The sequence below is a fragment of the Crocodylus siamensis genome, chromosome 1 (genome assembly GCF_052110815.1).
Source record: "Crocodylus siamensis isolate JL-2025a chromosome 1, ASM5211081v1, whole genome shotgun sequence".
NCBI lineage: Eukaryota > Metazoa > Chordata > Crocodylia > Crocodylidae > Crocodylus > Crocodylus siamensis.
In genome coordinates, this window is record NC_143395.1 from 54,743,128 (window position 1) to 54,770,296 (window position 27,169).

The following is a 27,169-nucleotide window of genomic DNA, read 5'->3' on the forward strand; positions in this document are numbered from 1 at the left end:
AGTTAAAGTCCATAAATAAAGTAGCTGAGAATTAGGTAGTTCATATTAAAAAAACAACATGCACTGTCAGTGTGGATTCTAAATGATTAAGTATGAACATGAGTTTCTTTTAACGATAGAAACAGACTCATACATGAAAGGCACCATACAGCTTAGGGATAACTATAGTAGCTTACAGTGAAATATGTTTATCTTTAAAAAATAGATGTTAAGGAATTACTTTACAATTTTAATATAACTAGAACAAGTGAAGTCTAATCCCAGATTTAGGCATTTATCAAATTAATTAATTACTAGGAAACTTTAATGTGCATGCATTTAGCATTTAATATCTTTGGCTCAACATAATGCTCCATTCTCCAGTTTCCAGAGTCATAATTGCTACATGAAAGTGGCCATAAATAGTTATTAATTGGATATGTAAATTATCTAACAATTTTACATCTAAGACATATATTCCAACTTTATTTTAGTAACCTCATCTACTTCTGATAAAGATAGAAAAATACACTATATACATGCAGCTGTTGTCATGAAAAAGTCAACATTTACCAGCAATTATCACAATTCAAAACCTTTTAAGATCCACAGCAAAGATCCCAGGGACTTCTGTGGGAGATGGCTGAAGGTCTGAGATACTAAAGTTACAACTTATTATAAGTCTAGGGTCTTAGCACTGTATCTCAGATACTGCTATGTTGTAACAGTTGGTAAATATTGACTGGTAATGGTAACCACCATAATGCATTCTAATAATTTATTCCATCAAAATTTTGTACCATGTAAGCATTGCATGGATTTGAACCAACTTACTCTGTATTCCATAAATACTAACCTAGCAAAATGTTTACATCCCTCATGTATAATGGTTCCAGTTTTACAATCATTTGAGAAAATGAGCTATAACTGCTCATGTTACCTTTCTTAGACATAAGGTACTTTACACTTTTATTTTAACAGATTTACACAATTTCTGGCCTAGGTAATCTGAACACATATACATAACATAGCAAGGTAGATGCTGTTTTTTCTAATCTTTTTGAAGAAAAAGAGTGCTGCGGTCTTCCCATTAGTTACATGGGTCTATTTTTATGCTTAACTTTCAACAGGCATTACTAGTATACCTGCAGTTATGTCACACACAAACAAAAGAAACAACCCTGGAATTCCCTTGGTTTAATACATTTTTAGTTTAGACCAATTGGAGCTTGTTACTCACATACTTAATTGAGACTTCTGATGCCAGCTGCTTAATATATAGAATAACCTTTGTGCTTGTATGCTGCTACTTGATTTCTTTTAATGACCCTAAAAGGTATGTCAAAATCTGCTTTATCTTTTCATATAAACAAATTCTAAATCTGCTACCTAACAGTGTCTAGATATCTACTGCAGTGCAATTACTGTGGGTCTTAGAGAATTACATGTTAAAAGCACTACCATTATTATGGAAATTTTGTGACTGTGGACTGGGAGATGGGAGTTAAAAATATATAAGCTTGGTGTCCAGGGTTTTATTTGGGAAATGTAAAAGATGTATGAGCAGAGCATATAAAATTGTATGCCTAATTTTGAGGAAACATACCTTTTGTCTACTGTAGGTTAAGTCATTTTAAATAATGCTGTGCTTTTTTTTTTGGACATAGTTACTAATTTTCATCTCTTCATTTTGATTTTACTTTGTAGTGATCATTTTACCACTGTGATGCATTCATTTGCTTGTGATACAATTAATGTGATATCTTCTTAAACAAAACCATAAGGATTTTCTAACATTATTCATGTTTTTACCCATATGCTAAGGAAGATGAAAGTCTTTATACCTGAAGTTTTGAAAGCAGAAATAATTTAGATTTCTTTGAGTTTATATCAGTTTTTGTATTTTAGTGTGTTTATTTTCTTAAATGAAATAAAGAATAAATAAAAATGTGTAGTAAAACTATACACCTACCTTGGTCTACAAAGTAAGGACAAAGAGATGGTAGAAATTTAAAATAATGTGTAGGAAAAGAGTAGAGGTCTAGAAAAGAGTAATGAAAAACAGACTTTAAAAAAAGTGGAACCAATCCAATAGCCATTGACTCAGTGGAAAAATTCCAACTGACTTCACTGGAATTTAGATGAGGCACAACATGCATTGGTTAAAATGTGTCTGTGAAAGATACTACTAGGCAATGCTCCATATTTAAAACATTCAAACAAATATTTTGTTAATGATATAATTATCCAATATTTGTTATTTTTTGTTCCTGAAATTATCCTTTCCTTAGGTGTTATGGGACTTAGAAAATATAAATACAGGTAAGTGTTTTATAGATCAATGAAACTTCCCAGACAGTAAGCTTTATTTCCTCCTCCATGTCTAGCAACTGTGGAGAATGAGAGGTCATTAATATTTTGCCTCTCAATATGAGATCACCGGTTTAGCATGGTAGGTTTAGAATAAAGAACTGAAGGGAAAGTGAAGTATGAAAGTGAAGTATGAAGTGAAGAGAAAAAAAAAAGTGTGGTTTGGGTTTATGCTGTCTAAATTTAATCTAGACTATATAGAATAAAATAGGCTATATTTACTAATAAAGAAAAGAAGTTGGCTGCCTATTGTAGCATGTCTTTATACCATTTTTCCATTTGAAAAAAACCCAATAACATCAATCAATTCTGTGGACAAGCTGTAGTGAAATGATAAAAGTAACATAATGTGCAAAAGAAATGGGAATATTTTGTGAGACATCTGTTCCTTGATTTCAATAGTTCAGTGTTTCTTAAAACTTATTTGGCTAGTTAGCCCATTTTGTTTGTTATGCTGTTGTGTACATCTATATTGCTGTGTTAACAACAATAAAAACATAATACTTTATTTCACTACAACCACACTGTAACCTCTTAAACAACCTAAATACTGTTGTTTACGATGTTGAGCTGTTCTTCATTTATTTTTATTTTTATTCCTGTGCCCCTTTCCTTTCATATGCTTTCCTATTCCTTCTTCTCATGTAGCTTCTGTAAGGTTCTTGCATACTCCCAGGATACACATTGCATGACAGGATACTGGCCCAGTCTCATGAAATAGTCCTATTCCTTTTAAAGAAAACATTGTGGTACTTTGTAAAGTCTTAATCCAATTTTGAACTAAGCATGTACTTAATTTCTCCTGACCTTTGTGGAAACTTCCATTTGCTTAAATTTAAGCACATGCTTAAGTATCCTACTGGATTGGGGCCCTGATAACCGATTGTAAAATATATACATTTTTCAACTCATTAATTACGATTCACTTGATATAACATTTCTCAGTACTGTGATGCTACTCTTGTTCATCATATTACAAAGGTTAAGAACAATTTTTCTCCAGTTTAAGATTTCCAACATTTTTAATTTTTAATACTTAATTTCTGTATTTTAATAGCAGTGTACTGTTACCAGTTCTGTGCAGGATAATGGATAATTTACATTCAGTATATAGGACTGTTTTACATAATGAGGAACAAATTGAGAAGCATGGCTTTGACTTTTTGTGCTGTTTGACCTTTCATTTAAACTACTTTAACAAAGGCAAAGTCAAGTGTCAAAACTGGAAGAAGAAGAAAAAATTATATGAAGGATTTTCCTCAAATAGAAAATACATTATTTTACTACATTCTTCCTAGGGTCTATCGTATTTGTTATATTAAAATACTACAATTATTGGTTGCTTATATGGTACTTCATTTAATTTTTTCAGCCCAAATCATGAAACAGCCTAATCAAAATGCCACACCACTGAGGTTATTAAAGCAATAAACATGCTTAATTTACTCCTTGAACCTCTTAAAAATGAGTGAAAAGCTTTAAGAGTCACGTTTTGTGAACTTCTACACCTAGAGAATCTCAACTATTTTGTTGCTCATAAATATTATTGGAACCATTACACAATTCAATAAAAAGGTAAAGGCCTTGTATGTTCTAGTCATAAGGTAGACTTTCTTGTTTCTTGAATAGGCAGCAAATGTTTCTATGCAGGGATTTGGTGAGGCTTTGAATAGCCTTAGGACTCCTACTAAATGATCTAGTGGAGACCAGCATGTTGAAAAGGTGATGTGCTTGGTTTATCAAGAAAAGGAAGGGTGGGCCAGATGCCCTGGTCCAGAAGAATTTTTTCTGGAAAATCACAATGTAAGATTTTATGTATTCTTGGAGAATACTGCCTGAATCTTTCTGACTGGAACATTTTCCATAATTACTTACTTCTGTGTTCAAAATCTTAGAAGAATAGATAGAGGTATAGTGATGCATGCAATCTAGCTACAAGGTCATACATTACCATTGATTTTGGAACTAAGTTCCCTCATATTTAAAAGCTGCATGATATGGCCAACAGTATCACATTTTATAATTACGTAATGGAGTTAAGTGAATACCTTTCCACACACGTTTTTTAAGATTATTCAATTAAATTCCTTCATCCATCTTTTGCATCTTCACAGACTTCTTGTTTACTTTAGCTTCTTTTCTACCTTGGAGAACTCATAACAACAGCAGAGTTTCCCAATGCCTGAAGAAGGCTGTGCCTGAAAGCTTGCAAAGAACTTTTTTTCCAACTATATAGTTCGTGTAATAAATGATATAACATCTACCCAAAGAACCTTGCCTGAGTATGTCCTTAGACCAACATGTCTACAACCAACAACTTGTCAGCCATCTTTGCACACTTTCTGTTTGCTTCTTTATCAGCACAGGAGTGATCAAGTTTTCATTGTATGAATGCCTTTCAGAATTTCAGAATTACATGTAGAAATATGCATGTTAACTGAATTTTAAATACCCTTGCCTGAGTAGGGATCATAAGATTAGGGAATAGAAGTTATATCATGTGATACATCTCACCAATCCCAAACAAAGTTAAACATAGCCCAAATGGGGCTAGTTTTGCACATGTGTTCTCACTGAATATTACAGTGTGCTGAATAACTTCATCTATTTCAATGTGATCATGGTACTGGACATTCTGAGTAGAACTGGGAGTTCACTTACTTTTGTAGATCCATAGAAAATCCAGAGGAAAAATGTTGTTAGCTATTTTGAAATAATGAATTTGAGGATACTACAATCTGCATGTGATTATCCTGTGAACAGAAATAGCTGAAAAAATTGTTGAACAAAGTAGTAATTATGAATTATTTATTCAGCTCTACTGAGTTGTACCTATCAAATGAGTCTATTGAAAATAGGGGTAATGGTGGTAAACAATAACAGTGATAAGAACAACAAATACCCTAGGGCATCTTAGCTCAAAGGCTGGTAATACAATCCCAAAATGAAATATCAAATCATATTTCCTATCCCACTATTCATATTAATATGTGTGTACTTGCTGCAAAATGTTCCTCTTTAGGAAGTTTCTTGCAAATGCTATGTACCCTTCCCAATCTCTATCCTATGCCCTCCCTTTCTGTCTCTTCCCCAACAAAAGAATAAGGCTTATTAAAAAAAATTCTCCATTGTCATGTTACCTTACACTATCACCTAGCCTGCACAGTGGAGAGATCAGCATAAACAACAAAAATGAATTCTTTTCTATGTAAAAAATGACTTTTCTGTATTGTTTTAGTATCCTGAAGGCAACATTATTCCTGGAATGTTAAAGGACAGTAACTGTTATAAAGCCATAAGCGATGCTAAGTGATGAAATAGTTTTAATCTGGCAGGTTTTGTGTGCCTTCAGCTTTTGAGTGTATTTATTTTCTATTCACTGCACATTTTCATAGGTGCTTTCTTTCCTTGAAATTTTAAGTATTTACTTTAGTATGTTTGTCTTTAAATTATACACAACTGTATGCTTACCATAACAATTTCAAACATAAAATTTGTACTAATACTTATGGCTATATTCATGTTTGTTTGTTGTCTTGAATGCAGGTGAATCTGGTGTTGAAGAATGGGCCCAGTGGAGTACGTGTTCAGTTACTTGTGGTCAAGGGTCGCAGGTGCGAACCAGAACTTGTGTATCACCTTACGGGACACACTGCAGCGGCCCTTTAAGAGAATCAAGGGTTTGCAATAACACTGCCCTCTGTCCAGGTAGTGTTAGCAGCCAATAAATAAAATTGTGGATGTTTTTTAATTGTATAATGCTAAAATTTTGAAAATATTTTTGGAACTTTAATTGCATAAAGGCACATTAAGTAGAATGGATTAGTGCAATATTTATTCAGCTGTGAGATGTTATTATATAGATGATTATTTCTACTTTCAGAGCAGTCAACAAACTGAATACAGGTACATTTTCTGTCAGTTTCAGATCCAATGTCTCAGTCCTCTTGACTGGAAAAAAAACAGGCAACAAATGGCATTTTTAAGGGAAGAAATATTTATCACCAACAAATTAAGAAGATGCAAACACTTAACTGTTCAGCAAAGGGGTCTAAGTTAACTTACTGTCAAGCGATGAAATTATTTAGCTGCTTAATATGGCCAGGCCATACTCATGCAGTAATCCCCTTTGTTGTGTTTCCTATTTCTGGTGGGCAACACTGACTCCTTGAAGTGAAACCTGAGGTAAAGGTTCATGTGTGAGGTCCTATGCCTCCACTGTAGTTCCCAACCTCTCAGTCATACTCATCACCTACTGGTTTCCATGTCCTCGGGATATGACTTATCATATGGGGGGGAAAGTAGAGAATGAATTTGACTATTGTTTTACAATTAAATTTCTGCAGTGAATGGAGTAACCATTCCCTAAAATTTCTGGAGAACATGACCTCATAACCACAGTGAACCTTCTGATGGTTCTAGGGAGATGGAGGGGAAGATGTCTTTATGCAGAAGGTCCTTGGTGCCTGACTGATATTAGTAATGAATTGCAGAACCAACCTTCTAATCTATTGCTTGTGTTAAAGAACTGTCGAGTGGTGAGATCATTTCAATGTTGATGATCACTGTAGGTTGTATATCAATTTCATAAGAATTTGGGGAATTTATGGGATGAAAGATACTGTAAAATATAAAATATTAAATTGAGTCAAGTGACTGTCTTAATGAGAAATAGTGTCAATATCTGATGGCTTTATGTTTTGCTTTACATAAGCAATTAATATAGGATTTATTAATACTGTCTGGTGTAAAAGCCCAAGCAAGCATGGAATTGATCATTTTAAATATGTCCACACAAGAATCCCTATTATTTCCAAAAGAGGGTAGAATAGCTCAAAGGATAATGGAGGTTTCTCTTGATTTAAAAGTTAGCCAAATACAAAAGAAAATTTGCAAACTAAAAAAAAAAAACACCACTTCAGTATAGTCCCCTTAGGAACTGCATGAGTCATCAAATCTCATAGTACACTAAGAGGCACATTTTCTGCCTGTTTTCACTATATTTTCAGTACTATCTAAGAACCACTAAGTGCCTTGCATCTGTTAAATTTGGTTTATTTTGTAGAATAAATCTATGTCTAATATTCCTGCTAAAGCATTATAAACTTCTCATTCATAGGTCAAAGCAAAAAACTCACTATTTATTATCATGTGATTCAAAAGTCAAATAGATGTCTCATCCAAATATTTGATTTATTCTTTAAACTCATGTTCTTTAATAAGCTGTAAAAGCAGGCACACAAAAATGATGCTCTATTTCTTACAATACATTTCCTTAAAGATACAAGGGTTCTTCCTGAAGCTCTTCGGCCTCTGGGTATATTTCATTATTTGGACACTCACAGTGGGCAAAGGCTTTCATTTCTGACTGACTATCCTGTGACACAATGAACGAATTCACTTTCACTACCACCACAGCTGACATCTTCTTGAGACTATAAATGCACTAAGTTACTTCACATAAATAATTGTAATTTAGGGCCATCCCTGCTAACCAATAGACACAATTACACCCCAATCCTTTAGCCTCACTAGGCATGTCCCAGGGAGCATGCACACGTGGTTTGCAGGGACTCAAAACAGGTTGAGGCACCACAAATTGCAGGCAGCGCACGTGCACCTGTTCACCATGATGCTAATTAGCAGCACGGTTGGAGTTTTTGACACCAGGAAGTCTCAGCATCCAAAAAACCCACCACTAAAAAAAGAGTTGTGGAGCATGTGGCAGCAGGATGAGCCACCAGGAAGGGAGTCTGGCCAGCCAGAGCCACACTCCAAGTGGCCAACGTGGAACCACTGCTGCCCCAGAAGGCCCCCAGAAGCCCAGGTAGGGGTTGGTACCTGTGCCAGCCCCAGCCTCGCCTACCTCACTCAGGTCACTGTACCATGCATTGGAGGGCATATGCAGGGGCACACCTGGGGGAAAATAGCAGCAGTACAAATATGTGCAAAAGGTATTTGTCCCACAGGAAACTCATGCCCCAGCACATGCATGGTCATTGGGATGCACTCACTAACTCCTTCAGGTACAACTTGAGGCAAAGGTTCATGCGCACATACCTTCACTGTAGTTCCAGACCACTCACAGTCATACTCATGATCTTCTGGTTTCCATTACCCTGATATAAGACTTATCATAAATGGGGAACAGCAGAGAAGAAATTGGGTGGTGCTGGATATCTATAAGGATTAAGGTGCATTGCAGTTAGCAAGACTGGAGTTTTAAACATTTGTGTTTCTTAGCAATAGCTCTCTGGATTCTCATATTTCCATATACAATCCTTGTTTATTATTATCTCTGTCTCAGACCAAGAGCTCCATGAATCTGGATTGCCCCTGGTTTAAAGCAAAATAAATTGTTTGTTGTCCAATTAAGAACAACAACCCTTCATATATATGCTGGTGCATATTTCATTCATTTCTACCATTCCATCTATTTCAAGTAGATTGAACACCATAATTACAGCAAGCTTTTATATCTCCATAAATACTCTCTGGATAGCAAACTAGAAGCTCCCATACCTCGCATTCACTTTAATTGCCATACAAACATAAAAATATCTCTCAGGTATCTTCTGACTTTAAAATCCAGGAGCATCCTACCTCCTGGGGAATATTCAAAGCACACAGTGTCATCTGGAAGATAGCAAGCCAGTTCAAAAATTGTAACAATGCATCCTCAAACAAAATGTTATCCCCAAGAACTAATACCTTGTGAGGATCATGGGATGTGCCTCAAAAACCTATCTACAAGCTTCAAGGATCAGGATCTGTAGCACTTAGTATCAAAATCAGAGCAGAAAGGATCATTAATTATAAGAGTATGTTATCACTTACATTTATATTTCTCTTGTTTTTCCAAGCCCCTTTCCCTGAAATCAGTAAAGTATCACAGCTGTTATATTCTATTTGGATATGCTTTGAGAATGGTACACACTAGCTTTATCACTAAATAATTAACTGGGCCACAAATATCCTCATACAGGTGTTGAATGAGTTAGCAAAGCTACCTGGAAAATCACTTTGATTTTTTTTCTGTGTTGGATGTCATTCATATTTATTTTTAGTGATGACACAACACATTCAATTTCAAACTCTTACTCCCCATATTGAAACTAAATTTAAGAAATCACTATTGTTTAATTTTTTCTTGCTTTAATGATATGTGGAGGGAAGAATAACAGTGTGCATTTCACCCAGTTTATTGGATTTTGTTGCAGCTATAATCGTAAGGTTGGTCCTAAATTGTAGACAACAATGTACTGCTTAGCTAATCACTCTTGTTAGCTAACTTCTTTGTTGCAAACAGGCTGTCAGGGCTCATTCTTGAAATACTGCAGGTTTACTTAATTTATTAGATCGTGAGTAACAAAATGAAGGTCCTTAGTAGTAATTCCACTGAATTCTACTGAATACTCTATCAGGTTTCTACTTGTCTATGTTTGGTTCTCCTCTCTTCTTTATCTTTATTTTTTCACAAAGAAAATGAATGTGTTTAGATCCTGATAAAATCTCCCCAGATCTGCTAGATGGAGAACTACAGTGATCCTACACCTCACCGTCAACCTCATATTAACTAAGTATTGTGAACAGTATGACCTTATACTTCAACGTGGTTAGAGACAGGAAGTGCCAGGACTGGAGAAAACCTGCTCTGCAGTGACCTACTTTACCTAGTTTTACTAATAAGGTTTCTGACAGATGCATTTGCAGTTCTTGAACATTTTGATCCCAACTAATAAATCTTCAGCTGAAACTGTTCTATTGAAAACAATAATTCCACCACAGGCCAGTCCTCCATTTGGTATATATTGGCATAGTTCACCTGTCTCATAATTCTTCAGAGCATTTTGCCTTTTTTTAACATTTATGAAATGATATGATGCAAAGGAAATCTAAATGAAAAATCACAAAATATATTCTTGAATAAGACTTGTTAGACCCTGGAAACACCATTTTGGGGGCCACTTAAATCTGATCTGGACAATGCTAGAGATGATGCTCAGTAGGGATGACTCCTGCTTGGTTATTGATATAACATTGGTTATAGTATTAATATATATCTTTTCTATCTTTAACTGCATTAATTACCTTTTATTTAAATTTGCATATGGCATCTCCAAACAGGAAGGGACACTGCAACCCGGTTGCTTGGATATCCACTGAGGAAAGACTGTACAGGTTGCAATTTTGCCTCAGAAAGCTTGTCATGGGGCAGACAACTCTTAGACTAACAGAGAGAGATTTTTGAATCCCCAGATCCAAACTGGCTCTTGGTTAGATTCCAAACCATAAAGAAACATTTTATATTGGTTATGGATTGGATGCAGTGAAAAATTTGTGCAAAAAGTCATTTTGTCTCCAGGTACTCATGCAATACCTTTAAAGAACAGCTTATCTCGTAAGAGTTGGGTCATCTTAAGTGAAGTTTTATGAGGACAGTTTTATGAGGACATCTTATATTTTGACCTGAACTCAAGCCTAAAACTTAACTTTAGCTTAATTTGTATTAAAAATTGAACAACATTCTGTTGGCCCATTTCTGCTAAGACAAAGAATGTTCCCACTTAATACCCTTAGTAATTCGGTGAAATGTTAAACATACATTTTTAGTTGGCCTGAAAGGATTGATTCTGTATATTTTGTACTCCTTTAAAATGATCCTTGTTTCAACCTGAGACTCTTGATCAACCACTATATTTTCAGTAAATGAATTATCCCCTAGTCATTGTTATTAATTGCCCTCCAGAAGCTGAACTGACAAATTTCTTCCTCATTAAATCCTTTTCATCTGATCAAAAGAATTTTGAGACTTAAAATCCAGGATAGATTCAAAATGTAACACATTGCAATTGAAAAAATAACTTTAAAAGCTTTATGAAGCATCTCCATATGAAACAAATATCTGTTGAGAATAGTTGAAACCATAAAAGCTCAACAAAACATATATCCATCAAGTTGTTAGTTTTTAGAAGCTTTAGGTTTCATCATTTAACCAAGTTGTCAGGGCCAGTCAAGGTTTGCAAGATTACTAGTCTAAAACCTGTCACTTTAACATTCATCTAGAATGGTCCTGTTTCTCTGCTAATGCAATACTGATTGATGTAATATTTAGAAGGTGAGAAAATAAAGTTAGAAATTTCAAATAAGAGTATGGAATAATCATGGTATTTCTAGAACTCTTGTATCTGACCGACTAAATAACCTATCAGCAACAGAGAATTTGTCGTGTTGACAAAAAAATGTAACATATTCACTTACATATACCTGCAAACATACAGTGACATTTCTTGTCAAGAAGTGATTCTCTGAAGTTATGCAAAACTTTCCATCCCCACATAGCTTTTAAAAAAACAACTCTGTATTTCTAATGGAACATGTGATTTCATGATGCCATGATTATGCCTCCAGGACAAATTTCATATTTAGTGAGAATCACCTGGTAATAGAAATTGTGCGGTTCTGCTGCACAAGAGGAGAATTCTTAGTTTGCAGGAATTGCGTAGAGATGTGGCATCTCTGGTGATAACTAAGCTAGTTCCACGGGTAAATCAGAAGGCAATGCTAAGGAGAGAGTAAGACTGGAGCCAGAAAAGTCTGGCACTATGTGACACACTGATGCTCATCTCTATGCCAGGAATGTGTTGAGGCCATGGCATATTACTTAGTTTTTCCAGACATTTTAGAGACGAGCCCTGAAGAGAAACTCCTAGAGGGCACCTGGCTGCCCTCTAAGGACTTCAGGTTCTTGGGTTGAGTCTTAAATGTCTGTCATCACCAGCATGTACCCTTGTGTGTGGCAACCTGATCCAGTTTAATGGAACTACTCTCAGATTAAGGAAAATAAAAAGGACAAGAGTTTTCTCTGAAAGAATTTTCTTTATATATAGAGACTGTTTTCATTAAATTAAGTTTTAACAAAATTCTGTTAATTATAATATGCTGTCTATATAACGTCTTCTGCAAATTTGATTCAGATTCTATTTAAAAAAGAAGTACAATGTATTAACTGGCAAACTAAGAGGGAAAATACTTCCCAGTTTCTCCTATACTGGAAAGATAGAAGAATATAAAATAATGCTTATCACAGATTTTTAAAATTAATTTAAGGGGCTAATTTTAAAATATAAATATTTGTTGTATGTATTTATTATTTATTGTAGCCACAAAAAGTAATTGAAATATTATAATTCACATTTTGATTTAAAATATAGAGATGAATGCATTATTTACTGTGAAAATTCATTGAAGATTCTCATAGAAGCAAAAAAAATCAAACAAAAAAACCCTTAAGGAAACCATTAGGGACATATCCCACCATGGTACCTTTAATCTGACTCTTGACTTTGATTACCCAAAATGGGCCTGATTTTTTTAGCACTGAGCATTTGTCTACTGAAAATAGGGCCTCTGTAAGATTTTTCAAGCTGGACATTTGAAGTCATTAGTCATTTTTGCAAATGCATGTCACAGAACTTAAAGAACAGAAAGAAATCAAAGAGAACCACTGAGATTAGACTAACTCATCAGAAAAATTGTCAACGTTCTATAAGGGTAATATGGAACAAAATACTGTTTTCAACTGGAAGTTCAAAACTGATTTACATTTGCTAGTGCTGCCAAATTAAAAATATGTATTTATTTTTTTTGGTGATGGCAAAACCATTCTCATTTACAACATTGTTCTTATTCTGAATCCTCTTGCCCATATATGTCCATTATTTGTTGAAATCTGTTTGCTTTGTTACAGTACATGGAGTTTGGGAGGAATGGTCACCTTGGAGTTTGTGTTCATTCACATGTGGTCGAGGCCAAAGAACTAGAACAAGGTCATGTATACCTCCCCAGTATGGGGGAAGATCCTGTGATGGACCTGAAACACAGCATAAGCCTTGCAATATTGCTCTCTGCCCTGGTGAGCCTATATAGTAACTCTTTTGCTTTACAGTTGTACATCGGGTGCAATTTAACATTTCCTTTATTATCTTTTCCAAACTAAAAACATTGGAATTAAAGCCTAAATATGTGGAATATTAGTATTGTTTACCATTACTGCAGTACCAAGAAAGTGCAAACAGAATTAGGAATCTATTTTTTAGCTGCAGCACAACTAGGAAGATGCAGGAGAAACCCAAGAAAAAATATGAGTAATAGACCTGGGGCAAAGGGAAGGGAAATATTCAAAATGTATGCAGTTTGCATCTTCTCATGTCTATTTTTACTATTGTGTACCTTACTGGGGACCCACTTAATTAATAATTATTAATTTATTTGCAAACCGCACATATAATGTCTTTGTAAATATTTTGAAACTGTAAAATTTGAGATAAATTCAAATTGGTTTCTTAGATTTTTACATTGCCTGAGTGTTAGGATTCCTTGCACAGGAGAGCAATTAAGTTTGACTGGATAGGCTCCAGAGTTGCTTATACAGTCAATGAAGAGACTTCATTGCACTAAGGAATGATTCATTCAGAGGTGCTTTGATTTTATACATAGAACAGCACCTTCAAAAAGTGAATCATAAAGCCCTGAGGCCCCAAAAGGAAATGCTAAGCAGAGGGACATGTCTGGATTTCCATCCCTCTCAGGAGCTGAGATGCCTAGCTCATGCCATTAGGGCTTCTCCATTCATTTTTTATTCACAATACATAGTTTCATTCTGAGGATAGCCTCGTAAGGATTTCTGAAATAGGCTACTACCACTTCCATCCTGTTCCTAGTCAGCTGGCCAGAGCACTCACCCAGGAAGTGGGACATATAGGTTTTAGGCATACCCTGAGGGTATTTCAACCTGTATCTCCTGCATACTAGGAAAATAACCTAATTAGCAAGCTATAATATAGTTCAGGTGAGACTACTTTCCTGTTGAACCTTGGAATCCTGCTTCCTGGGCAGGTACTCTAAATGAGTAGCCAAGAATAAAAGACAGCTGTGGTCAGAATGAAAACAAACCAGAGGGAACCTATCTCTGTAACCTACAACCTGATCATATTTCTTCTTTATGTGCCTGAATTGCACTTACACACAGTTCAGGATTTGGCATAGTTACAGTCACCCAGTTCTTCCCAAGTGAGCATGCACTCTAGCTGCATAGCTTCCTGGTGGAAATAGAATCTCACAGACATGCATATAATGTACATACCTGAAAGGCAGTTACCATGGATGGAGATGGGCTTTTCCCTATGGCTATAGGGAACAGAACTAGGTGCAATGGCCTCAAGATGCAGCAAGGGAAATTTAAGGTAGAGATTAGGAAGAACTTTCTGACTATGAGGGTGGTCCAGCGTAGCATTCCCAGGCTACCTAAGGAAACTATGGAATCTCCATCCTTGTACATTTTCAAGAGCGGGTCAGATGGACACTTGGCTTGGTTTGTTTAGTAAAGGATGGTCCTGCCTTCAGTAGGGGGCTGAGCTAGATGACTTAATGACATCCATTCCAGCCCTACTTTCCTATGATCCTATAATCTAGCCTTTTCCATAGTCTGGTAGCTAGGGTACTGCCCTGGTAAATGGATGATTTGGATTTGAACCCCCTAAGACTAAACTGGGCCTAGAATCTGGGTTTTATATTTCCTGGGTGGGTTATATAACTATGCTCTTGGGCAAAAGATGGGCATCATCACCACTGTCTAGCTGAATTCAGTGGGTTTTTTTATAGGAATTAGATGGGGTTTGTTTCTGCCTACAGATGTGGACCTCTGACTCAGAAGTAGCTTGGGTGCCTTCCAGAAAATATTTGAATTGCAGAAGAGTTTATACAGGAGTTTCCATGTCACAGGGGTGTAGGCTGTAGGCAGGTTGGTCTAAGGACATAGGCAGACAAGGTTCTTGGGGTAAATCTGATAACTTTTATTAGATCAAATAATAGTTGGGGAAAAAAATTTCTTAGCAGGCTTTTTGATTTAAAAACCCTTTGTCAGGCTGAGGAAGCATCTGCATTTGGGGTGTGCTCTTCCTGCATGTAATGAATAATAAAGAAGCCAGAGGCTTCTTTGCATACAAGAAAGCGAATGAAGATGTAAATTGAGGAGTCAGTGGGTGAGAGACAGGCTAGGGGAGGGGAAGGGGGTAGAAGGGGAGTGAATGTAGCAGGTAAATAGTGGAGAGGTTCCTGGGGAGTCAGATGTCAGGCAGGTTATAATGTGTCATAAATCCAATGTCTATATTTAGTCCATGATTTGTTGTATTCAGGAGGTTGATGAAGTGAAGTTCATAGGCTTGTCTGTGAAAAGTGTTTTGTAAATCCATCTCCTTGATTGCCACCTCATAAATCTTAAAATGGCTTTCACTCAACAAGGATACTCCTCCAGAGAAACAGATCACACGTTTGAAAGAGCCACCTGTATATCATGTGAAGAATTGCTTGAGTACAGAAGGAAAACCCCCACAAATTGCACACTGCTGGTTATGACATATCACCCCTCCCTTGAACCTATACGTAAAATCCTCAAAAAATTGCAACCTTTATTAGAAGGAGACTCCATTCTTAAAGAGATCTTCCTAGAACCACCATTCCTAGCCTTCAAACAAGCACTGAACCTCACTATCCTCATCACCAGAATCAAACTTCCTACAGCCCAAAACACACTGAATGGATCCAGACCCATGACATGACAAGACATGCAAAACCTGCCAACATATCTCCACCACCCCCACAATGGCTACACCCCACAGCAGAACCATCAGCATTCCTGGATCTTACAGCTGCACCTCCAGAAATGTAATATATCTCATTCAATGAACCAAATGCCCTGATGGAAAATACATAGGAGAGACCAAACAACAACTGCACCAAAATGAAAACACACTGGAAATCTATTCAAGACAAGAATACTCAATTACTGGTAGGGGGACATTTCTTACAAGAAACCCACTCTCTCTCCAATCTCTCAGTTCTAATCCTCAAAGAAAATTAAAAAAACACTTTTCACAGATGAGCCTGTGAACTTCACCCTGATGAAGGGTTTTTAAACCCAAATCTTGCTAAGAACATTTTTTTTCCAACTACAGTACTTATTTGGCTTAATAAAAGATACCAGATTTACCCAAAGAACCTTGTCTGCCTACACAGGAGTTTGACATTCCACCTGAATTACTCCTGATCATGCTCAGAGACCCTAGTCTTAATACCTAGGAACTTTGTAGTCCAAAATGGAGACACCTAATGAGTGCCTAAGTCCCACTTAGGCCTCTAAAGAATCAATATAAATCTAGCCCTAAATTCTAATTAGCTTGTTCAAACTGGGTGTAATTTACAGATATGTGAGTGCTTTTTTTTTTTTAAGTACTGCCACTTGCTCTTCTTCTCTAGTTTTTCTAAATATGTTTAATGCAGTAGAGACTTCAGCCAGAATTACTAAAGGGAACCGGGTCACTGATGTATGTATGTAATTCTGGTCATAAGCTTTAACTGACACAGTATATGGTTGTTCCCTAATCCTGACCCTCTGACAAAATCTGCATAACTAGAGTGAGACAAATAGTAATATCCCATTTGTCCACAAACAGAAATTTCACATCCAAAGGCAGTGATCTTAGCATTAATTCCCAGAGCAATACAAAATGAACAACTTCTTACCAACTTCTTATCAATGCATCAGCCTGCCATTGGTTTTCGAGCTATTGTTCTCCAGAAAGGAACAGGCATTCACTGATCTATTTTAAGGTCTCACCTTATTACAAATCTGTACAAATACCCCACATTAGACAAGTAAATAAAGTCCTTTATTTACTTTTGTCCACTTAATGGTAAGTTGTTATGGAGAGAAGTCTTATTCCTCATTTGGGTTAGGGACAGAAATTACACATAAACCAGTGCAAGTGATTGGAAACTGGGTCAGATATATAACACAACAGAAGTTCAGTGCACATAAACTGCTTTCAAAATGGCCAAAACTAATTTAAGATAAACCTGGATGGATGTAGTATCAGACTTAACAGATTTAGGTTAAATTGGTTTATTGAATTTGTATCCCAGATCTCCTCTGGATTCAAGTTAACTCATAGTCCCCAAGCATCCCAGGATGCTTTGCTCCTGTCCTGCATTCCTCCCCCTCCCCCCAAATACAGCATGGACAGGCTAATTTTGGCCCAAGCTACCTGTTCCAGCCAAGCAGGGAGGTATGCGCTAGTACCCCTGGGCTCCTGGCCTGAGCCACTGCAGGTGTGTGGCTGCTTATCCAGAATCAGAAGTGAATATTTGTTCACTTGCTTATCAGGCCAGTCTGTGCAGGTTAGACTAACCTGCAAAGAGTAAATCAATTCAGCTTTAGTCTTTTTAACTGTTGGTACTTAGCCTTGGTGTTATGGACCTTTGCTCTTCTGGTTGCTGTATTGCAGTGTGAGAGGAAAAAAAATACCATTAATAGGCTCTGAATACGCAACCCATGTTATAACTTTGAATCATTAGTTTAATACTGTGGAGAGACTATGTTTAATATTATATGAGAGATATGCAGAAGAGTCTGTGGCTATTGACAGGTATTCTTTTCTGAGCCAATGTCAATTGAAAGGCTGTGAATTCTTACAAATCTACACAAAAAAGCCTTTATTAATTCCCATAAAGATTTCAGTAAGTTGCAGCAGTTTACAGAGAATGTTTCTGTATCCAAATACTGGAGACTGTGGTGAAGAAATAAACCCAATTTGGACTTTGTAGCTATAACCCTGTAGCCTTAAAATAGGCACTTGTGATTACATGCTGTATGTTACAGGAGTTAAGCTGAATACAAGCCAATAGCATTCTCTTATTGCAACCCCTCCCCCTGCCCCCCCCCCCACTAAAATAATAGCATACTGGAATCTATTAATAGAAGCATCACTTGCAAGACAATTAAAGTGACCCTTTCACTCTTTTTAACATTTCTGATGTCTTTCCTGGAGTATTGGGTCCAATTTCAGGCACTGACTTCAAGAAAAATGTGGACAAAATAGAAAATTCACTGGAAAGCAAAAATAAATAAATATTAGTAGTCTAGAAAACATGACTTAGGAGAGAATACTGATCCTGCCTGGAGCACAGGGTTGGACCAGATGACCTCCTGAAGTCCCCTCTAACTCTCCTGTCCTATGATTCTGTAAGCTCAGCAGCAACCATAATATGCTTGAACAGTATTTTAATACTAAATTACAAATCCAGCCCCGTGTTCTACAGTAGAAGTGTTCATGTCTGGTTCCCTTCAGTATATCAGATATGGAATATTTAATCACTGTTTGTTTGCCTTAGGTTAATAAGGGCAAGTGAGGGCATTGCATGAGAAACTAAAGAGAAATAATGAAATTCATTTCAAAAGGACTATAAGATAAGACCTTTGGATAAAGTGGCTATCTGACTTGCCTGGTACTATTTCAGCTACCATGGATTTTTAAAGGGGGAGAGTTGATTTCTAAACCTTCAGTTCACAATGACTATTTGGCTCACCCTACCCTCCACAACAGTGCATAATACTGGATAAAACTGAGGGGGAAGAAAAAGGCAAGAATTGAAATATAGTTTCCATAATATTTTCTTCTTTGCATAAAGTTTCATGATAAATGAACAAAGCCTGTTTCCATGCCTGAAGAGACTTCAGTTTTCTGTTGAACAGGTAATCAATATACTATGCTTCATGGCCCAAAGTGGTCTCCTGCATATAGAAGTGATGCATAACCCTTGCATTAAAAAGAACACTTAAAATAACACTTTAAAAAAACCCTGTGACTCATCACTAACTGCAACTCATTGATCTCTGAAATATTTCATTTATTTTAAATGTAAAGTACCAAGGAAAACTGTGGTGTCTCAGATGTCCTTGTAAAATGACTGACTGATTAATATTTCATCTTGGATGTTTCACTGAGATGTTGCAGACACATTACTTTTTTAACAAATTCGGTAAAAGTTAAATCACTAAGTTAAGAATTCTGTTTCGTCTGTAACTATTGATACCATAAAGTCCTAAAATGCAGAGAGGAAAGAGAAGCCTTCTAAGAGCTCCTTTATTTCCTCAATTTTTGTCTCAAACAGAAATACAGAATCCTGAGGTCAAGAGTCATCTGGTCAAATTATTGATTTTTCTATCCCTTTGTTTGTTTGTTTTTTAATTGCAAGTATATTTGTAAGACCAGATTTTAAAGAATAAAAATAAGTAAATACAAAGCTATAACCAGCTGAATTTGTAAACTCATATTGGGTAATTGTATGCACAAAAATAATTATTGTAACTATAATGGCAGAATTTTTCAAAACAAATGCATTTAAGAAGATTCACCTGCTTTATAAATGTATCCTCCTGGTATTTTTCTATATATATTTACTAATATGAGATTTTGAAAGCTATATATTTTTAAGATACCCGGTGTAATTGACATTCTCTTTCCTGCAGCAAACTGGCTTTCAAACTAATGGAACCCATACTCAGTAAAATATTTATATAAATTACATGTGCAGTTTCATTTAGAATGTTGTGTGCACCACTGCTGGTCCCATTTAAATAGTTTTAAAATGGTGCTTGATAAATTCACAAACAAGACTGTATGATACAACTGCCTGTAAAAATGTGGGGGAGGGTGGTGTGGGGGCTGGATTTGAAATTCCTGGAGGGATAGGTCCAGCCCCATGTTTTGTGTTCCATCTCAAATGGATGTTATGAAATGGATATTGTGGAATGTACACACATTCAGATTCATGGATTCGTAGGTGCTAGGGTCAGAAGGGACTTCAACAGATCATCGAGTCCAGCCCCCTATCCTGGACAGGAAAGAGTTCTGGGGTCAGGTGACCCCAGCCTGATGCCTATCCAGCCTTCTCTTAAAGACCCCCAAGGTAGGGGAGAGCACCACCTCCCTTGGAAGCCCATTCCAAATTCTGGCCACCCTTAGTGTGAAGAAGTTCTTCCTGATGTCCAGCCTAAATCTGTTCTCTGTCAGTTTGTGACCATTGTTCCTTGTTACCCCACTGGCCCTTTTTCAGTCCTCTGGGACCAACCCAATCAACACAACAACTGTGTCAGTGGCTCTGCTATGACACTGGCCAATTCCTTCAGCACCCTCGGATGCAGCTCATCTGGGCCTGCTAACTTAAACACATCCAGCCCATCCAAGTGACTCTGCGGCAAGTCAGAGTGGCTGGCTGGTGTCCCTCTGATGCCCATTGGAGAGAATTCTCCCAGGTTTGTTCTCCTGGTATAGAAACCTATCCACAGCTGCATATAAAGACATTTGAATGCTGAGGTCCTGAAGAGTGGAGAGCTTGCAGTGATGACAGCTGGGGGAAGGGCAGGAGGAGGGGGACTGTGTTCACATCTCAGCATGCTGGCCAGGTTCCCTTAGTTTGCCTGGTGACAGCAGTGCATAGGGCAGTCCTGATTGGCTTCAAAGACTGTCCATGGTCAGCCTGCATTTCCCTGGAGCACATTGTGAGAGGATTATGAACAGGGATTATTCTCAGAGAAGCCACAGCACATGCAGACATTCAGTCTCTCAGGAGAAACTCTCCTGGGAGTGATTTAACCTTAGTTTTTCCCAGGTTATTTTTCTCTTGTAGTGCCCATTTTTACTGTGGGAGAAAAAGCCTGAATATCTGTACATTCGTGGTTTCTCCTGGGACAGCAGCAACTCCCTTAATAGAAAAAGTCTGTCTGAGTCCAGGGTTAACAGAGCAATGACAGGATTGACCAAGGGAGAGGAAAAAATCTTTCATAGAGAGAGATTAAAATGACTGAAATTATTTACCTTGAAAGGTACACATAAATGTATTATAAATTGTAAAGAATAGATCAGGAACTCCTGTTCTTCCTGTCTCATAACACAAGAACAAAGGGACATTTAATGGAATGCAAAGATGTAAAATTCTAAAGTAATTAAAGAAAATATTGTTTTACACAATATGTTATTCAAACTGTGGAACTTACTGCCACAAAAATTCATTAACCCCACAAACATCACACAGGATTCAAAAATAGACTGGATATTTATATGGATACCAATTATCGACAGAACTATAATTTATTATAAGAACAATTTGGAATAGCCTGACTTCTATCCTGGGGAAGATCTTAGAAAAGTTTATTAAGGAGGCCATCCTTGAGGGACTGGCCCAGGCTAACATTCTAAGGGATAGCCAGCACGGGTTTGTTGCGGGTAGGTCTTGTTTGACCAATCTCATTTCCTTCTATGATCAGGTGACCTATCACCTGGACAAGGGAGAAGAGATTGATGTCATATATCTTGACTTCAAAAAAGCTTTTGATCTGGTATCCCATGATCACCTCTTGGCCGAACTGGCCAGTTGTGGCCTTGGCTCCACCACGATCCGCTGGCTGGGAAATTGGCTTCGTGGTTGGACCCAGAGGGTTGTGATTGATGGCAGTCACTCATCATGGTGCCCTGTGACCAGTGGGGTCCCTCAAGGCTCTGTCCTTGGACCCATACTGTTCAACATCTTCATTAACGATGTGGACATTGGAGTCAGGAGTGGACTGGCCAAGTTCGCCGATGACACCAAACTTTGGGGCAAAGCATCCACGCCAGAAGATAGGCGGGTGATCCAGGCTGACCTGGACAAGCTCAGCAAATGGGCAGACAAGAACCTCATGGTGTTCTCCACCTTGGGAGGAAAAACCTGCAGCATCCTTATAGACTCAGCAGTGCTACATTGGTTAGCACTACAGAAGAAAGAGACTTGGGGGTCATCATTGACCACAAGATGAACATGAGCTTCCAATGCGGTGCTGCGGCTAGTAAAGCGACCAAAATGCTGGCGTGCATCCATAGATGCTTCTCGAGCAAATCCTGGGATGTCATTCTCCCCTTGTACTCGGCCTTGGTGAGGCCGCAGCTGGAGTACTGCGTCCAGTTTTGGGCTCCACAATTCAAAAAGGATGTGGAGAAGCTTGAGAGAGTCCAGAGGAGAGCCACGCGCATGATCAGAGGTCAGGAAGACAGATCTTACGATGACAGGCTGATAGCCATGGGACTCTTTAGCCTGGAAAAGCGCAGGCTCAGGGGTGATCTGATGGCCACCTATAAGTTTCTCAGGGGTGACCACCAGGATCTGGGGGAACGTTTGTTCACCAGAGCGCCCCAAGGGATGACGAGGTCGAACGGTCACAAACTCCTGCAAGACCGTTTCAGGCTGGACATAAGGAAGAATTTCTTTCCTCTCCGAGCCCTCAAGGTCTGGAACAGTCTGCCAGCGGAGGTGGTTCAAGCACCTACATTGAACACCTTCAAGAGTAAATTGGATGCTTATCTTGCTGGGATCCTATGACCCCAGCTGACTTCCTGCCCTTTGGGCAGGGGGCTGGACTCGATGATCTCCCGAGGTCCCTTCCAGCCCTAATGTCTATGAAATCTATGAATGACCCAGTCCCTAAGTATTAAAGATCATCATGAATAATAGAGTAATTGTTCCATGACTGCCTTCTGCAAGGTTCTTCAGCATCCTTTGAATCATCACTTACTGATCGTTTTTTACTTGTGCCCATCCTGGAAGATCCTTCAGTCCGTCATAGTATGACCATTCCTAAGCTTCTCTGAAATAGGCCTATTCATGCCAAGGATCATCTGCATGTATTTGACAATAGGATCAGGGCTAACATTTATAGAACCTGAGCTCTGTTCTACACAGAAATATGGCCAAGGAATTTATAACAGAAGGGACCAAGAAAGTCTTGTCAACTATCCTGACTGGTAGTTAACAGAAATGAAATGTATTCTTTGTGATACTAGAGAGGGAGGTCTCATTTATTTTTGGAGGAAAAAAGATATTAGACATTAAAATGATTTCATAGAATCATAGAAAAATGGACTGAGAGGCACCTCAGAAGGTTTTTTAGTCCAACCCCCTACTCAAGGCAGCATCGTTCCTATTTAAACAATTCCAGGCATGTGCTTTTTTTAACCTTCTCTTCAAAAACATCCAAGGATGGAGATTCTACAGCCTCTCTAGGCAGTCTATTCAAGTACTTAACCACCATTATAAAACGTTCTTCCCAATATTCAACTTAAGTCTCCCTTATTGCAATTTACTATTTCTTGTCCTGCCCCCTTAGCCAAAAAATAGCCTGTTACCATTTTTTCTATAACTACCTTCAGTTATTTGAAGACTGTTATCAAATCCCATCTTCTCTTTTCCAGACCAAATAATCCCAGTTCTTCCTACATTTTCTCTGAAACCGTGTTTCTTATCCTTTAATAATTCTTGTTGCTCTCTGCTGAACTCTTTCTAAATTTTCCCATCTTCTGAAGTGCAGTACCCAAAACTGGACACAATACTCTGACTAAGGCCTTACCAGTGCTGAATAGGGCATACTTCTCAATGGCAATTTCTGTATTTGTTCATGTGAAGCTTTATAATTATCAACAGTGCAGTAAAGGCCTCTAAACAAAAAGGGAACAGTGACATATAAGCTGCTATTGCATGATATTTAACATTTCTGCTGCAGGTTCTATCTTAGTTTTCAAAGGGAGATGATATAAGTTAATATACGATGAAGTATCTTGGCAGTATATAGACACTATGGTAATTTGGGTTTCTTTGTCGTTTTATGTTTGCTGTGATAGTTGATGGACAGTGGCAGGAATGGAGTTCATGGAGTCAGTGCTCAGTGACGTGCTCCAATGGCACTCAGCAGAGAAGTCGACAGTGTACAGCAGCTGCTCATGGGGGTTCTGAATGCAGAGGCCCCTGGGCTGAAAGCAGGGAGTGCCATAACCCGGAGTGTACTGGTAAGTAGGATCACTTAGTAGGAGTTGATCCAGAGAAAAATTCCAGGTAGTGTAACATTAATTTCTTATTAAAAAGACATCTTGGAACCTATTCTGGTCTTAGCCACTGAGCCTATATTGAGTTTTACAAGCCTGGTCACTATGCATGTGGGCCCAGAGGTCCTTCTGCAGCAATCCAGCTGCAGCATAGGAGTTTGTAGAAGATAGCTGTTGAAGGCAATAGGACTATTTGCACAAATAAAGCCGAAAAGACTTGCACAAATAAAAGGTGCAAAAGGTTGGCATTCCTGAATTTAGCCAAAGATTTGCACAAATAAAGCTGAATGCCAAAAGGTTGGCATTCCTGAATTTAGCCATACAGTATAAGCATTTATTTTATAACTATAAATCTTAGAATAAAACTTCAAGAGCTAGAAATGGAATAATGGATCTCAAGGATCTACAAGAAATTATACATGAAAGAACTGATTTTTTAAATACAGGCATACCTCGGAGATATTGCGGGTTCAGTTCCAGACCACCGCAATAAAGCGAATATCGCAATAAAGCGAGTCACACAAATTTTTTGGTTTCCCAGTGCATATAAAAGTTATGTTTACGCTATACTGTAGTCTATTAAGTGTGCAATAGCATTATGTCTAAAAAAAAAATGTACATACCTTAATTAAAAAATACTTTATTGCTAAAAAATGCTAACCATCATCTGAGCCTTCAGCGAGTCGTAATCTTTTTGCATTCACAACTTGGCTAACTGCTTGGCGCAAGACGCCTAGCTTTCAGCCTATCTCTGCTTTCAACATACCTTCCTCACTAAGCTTAATCATTTCCAGCTTTTGATTTAAAGTGAGAGACGTGCGACTCTTCCTTTCACTTGAACACTTAGAGGCCATTGTAGGGTTATTCATTGGCCTAATTTCAATATTGTTGTGTCTCAGGGAATAGGGAGGCCCGAGGAGATGGAGAGAGACGGGGGAACGGCCGGTCGGTGGAGCAGTCAGAACACACACAACATTTATCGATTAAGTTCGCCGTCTTATATGGGCGCAGTTCGTGGCGCCCCAAAACAATTACAATAGTAACATCAAAGATTAGTGATCACAGATCACCATAACAAATATAATAATAATGCAAAAGTTTGAAATATTGCGAGAATTACCAAAATGTGACACAGAGACACGAAGTGAGCAAATGCTGTTGGAAAAATGGCGCCGATAGACTTGCTCGACGCAGGGTTGCCACAAACCTTCAATTTTTAAAATACGCAATATCTGCGAAGCGCAATAAAGCAAAGCGCAATAAAACGAGGTATGCCTGTAAATTATTTTTATGCTTAGTTGTAGATCTTCAAGCCTATTACATATCCTCTGTTGATAGAGAATATATAATCAAGCCTCTAAATAGGATTTTTTGATTTACGATTTTTAATATATTTTTATAGTGCATATATATACTCATAAAATTACATTTAATAAGTGCCTTTGGAAAGAAAAAACAAAATGACAATATTTATGTTCAAGCTTTATAGGAGAAGCTTGTATGAGAATAAGTATTTGATGATTCTTTTTTACTACTTGAGATACACTTAGGCCAAATTTTGTAGACAAATACTGAAAATCCTTAGTTGGACACAGTATGTCACCGTTCTGACTATGGCATTCCTCCAAACAGCTAACGGTCAGTGGAACCAATGGGGACACTGGAGTGGATGTTCCAAATCATGTGATGGTGGCTGGGAAAGGCGAATAAGGATTTGTCAAGGTGCTGCTGTGACTGGACAACAATGTGAAGGGACTGGTGAAGAGGTTAGAAGATGCAGTGAACAGAGGTGTCCTGGTGAGAAGCAAATATCATTATTGATATTTTGTACAATCAAGTATGTTTTGTAGCTGACACAGATGACCTTAAGCTATCATACTTAGAAGAGGCAGGATCACATATGAACTGTGTTCATAAATACGATCTTACAGAGATATAACAGGGAAGCTCCGTGCTCTGAGGAGGCAGAAGCAGCTGCTGGTGGCAGCAATGGAGCTGCTATTTTTGTGCATCCTTCCTAGGTGGGTTCACAAGATTGCTTCCTGTTGTCCCCCACCCCCCGCTTAGTTACATCACACAGTCTTGCCTTTGGATATTGACAGGTAACTTCTGTGTTCATCAGTATGATTTGTGTTCATGGAGTTGGGCATCACCTAGCACAATGTATGCATGAGAGATGAACCATTTTAAAAGGAACATCTAAATGGAAAAAGCAAACAAGCAAACAAAACCCAAAATGTTCTCTCTGTCTGTCTCTGTCACTGTCTCTCAAAAAATTATCTAGGTCCATCTGCTTATTTTGCACTATTGGGACAATAGGGGTGGATGCAAGAAAATCATTCCTGTATGCATAAGTTCTGAAAATATAAGGCCTCTTTTTGTAATTTATGTATTCAGTCTCCTCCTTTTTCTCCATACGAGAGACCTCTATGTAATACATTTGGGGAAAACTCCAAATAGAGTGAAGATAAGGGGAAAAGAAGGTACGGTACTGCAATGTACAGCATGAATGAATGCTGTATGTGACCATCATTTTATAAAAGGAAGCTGAAGTCAAAAGGGCATATTTTTTTCCTTTTTTTGTATATATTTAAATACTTGTTAATGTGGCCTTTTTAGTGATTTAAATCCTTTTGCCTAAACTCAGTAAGAACAAAGTTGAAGCACTCCTAAAACACTAAGGAAAACAATAGATGTATACAACTCTGCCTTTCTGTACAGAGGCATTATTTTGAGGTAGAACAATGCATTATTAAAGAATGCATTATTAAAGATATTTAATAGAGTTGAGGTGGTCTAGTGATTTTATGTTGTAGTCCTTGGAAGTCATGTGTTTTCAATTTTGACTACAGTAATGATTCAATAAATCCAACAGTCTATTTAAAATCTGAACAATTCCACTTCACATATCAGTAGTAATCTTCTAAACTCAGGAAAACAGGATTTTAATGGCAAGGATTCTTCAGATCAGGAATAGGGGAACTGAATGGATGTGAATCCTATGTTTTCAAGCCCAGCAAAATTGTATCTCCTGACATCTATCCCAAGAATAGAACTCAAAATATTACCAT

General features: G+C 37.6%; 1 protein-coding gene across 3 annotated transcripts in view; it reads left to right on the forward strand.

The window, feature by feature from the left end:
- Positions 1 to 27,169, forward strand: part of ADGRB3 (adhesion G protein-coupled receptor B3) — a 706,322-nt gene that overhangs the window by 257,152 nt on the left and 422,001 nt on the right. For all 3 annotated transcript variants that reach the window (XM_090034594.1, XM_090034587.1, XM_090034599.1), the window contains 4 exons: positions 5,896 to 6,057; positions 13,100 to 13,264; positions 23,898 to 24,062; positions 25,731 to 25,895. In XM_090034594.1, the coding sequence (XP_089890720.1) occupies positions 5,896 to 6,057; positions 13,100 to 13,264; positions 23,898 to 24,062; positions 25,731 to 25,895 (657 nt within the window). The remainder of the gene's footprint in view (positions 1 to 5,895; positions 6,058 to 13,099; positions 13,265 to 23,897; positions 24,063 to 25,730; positions 25,896 to 27,169) is intronic.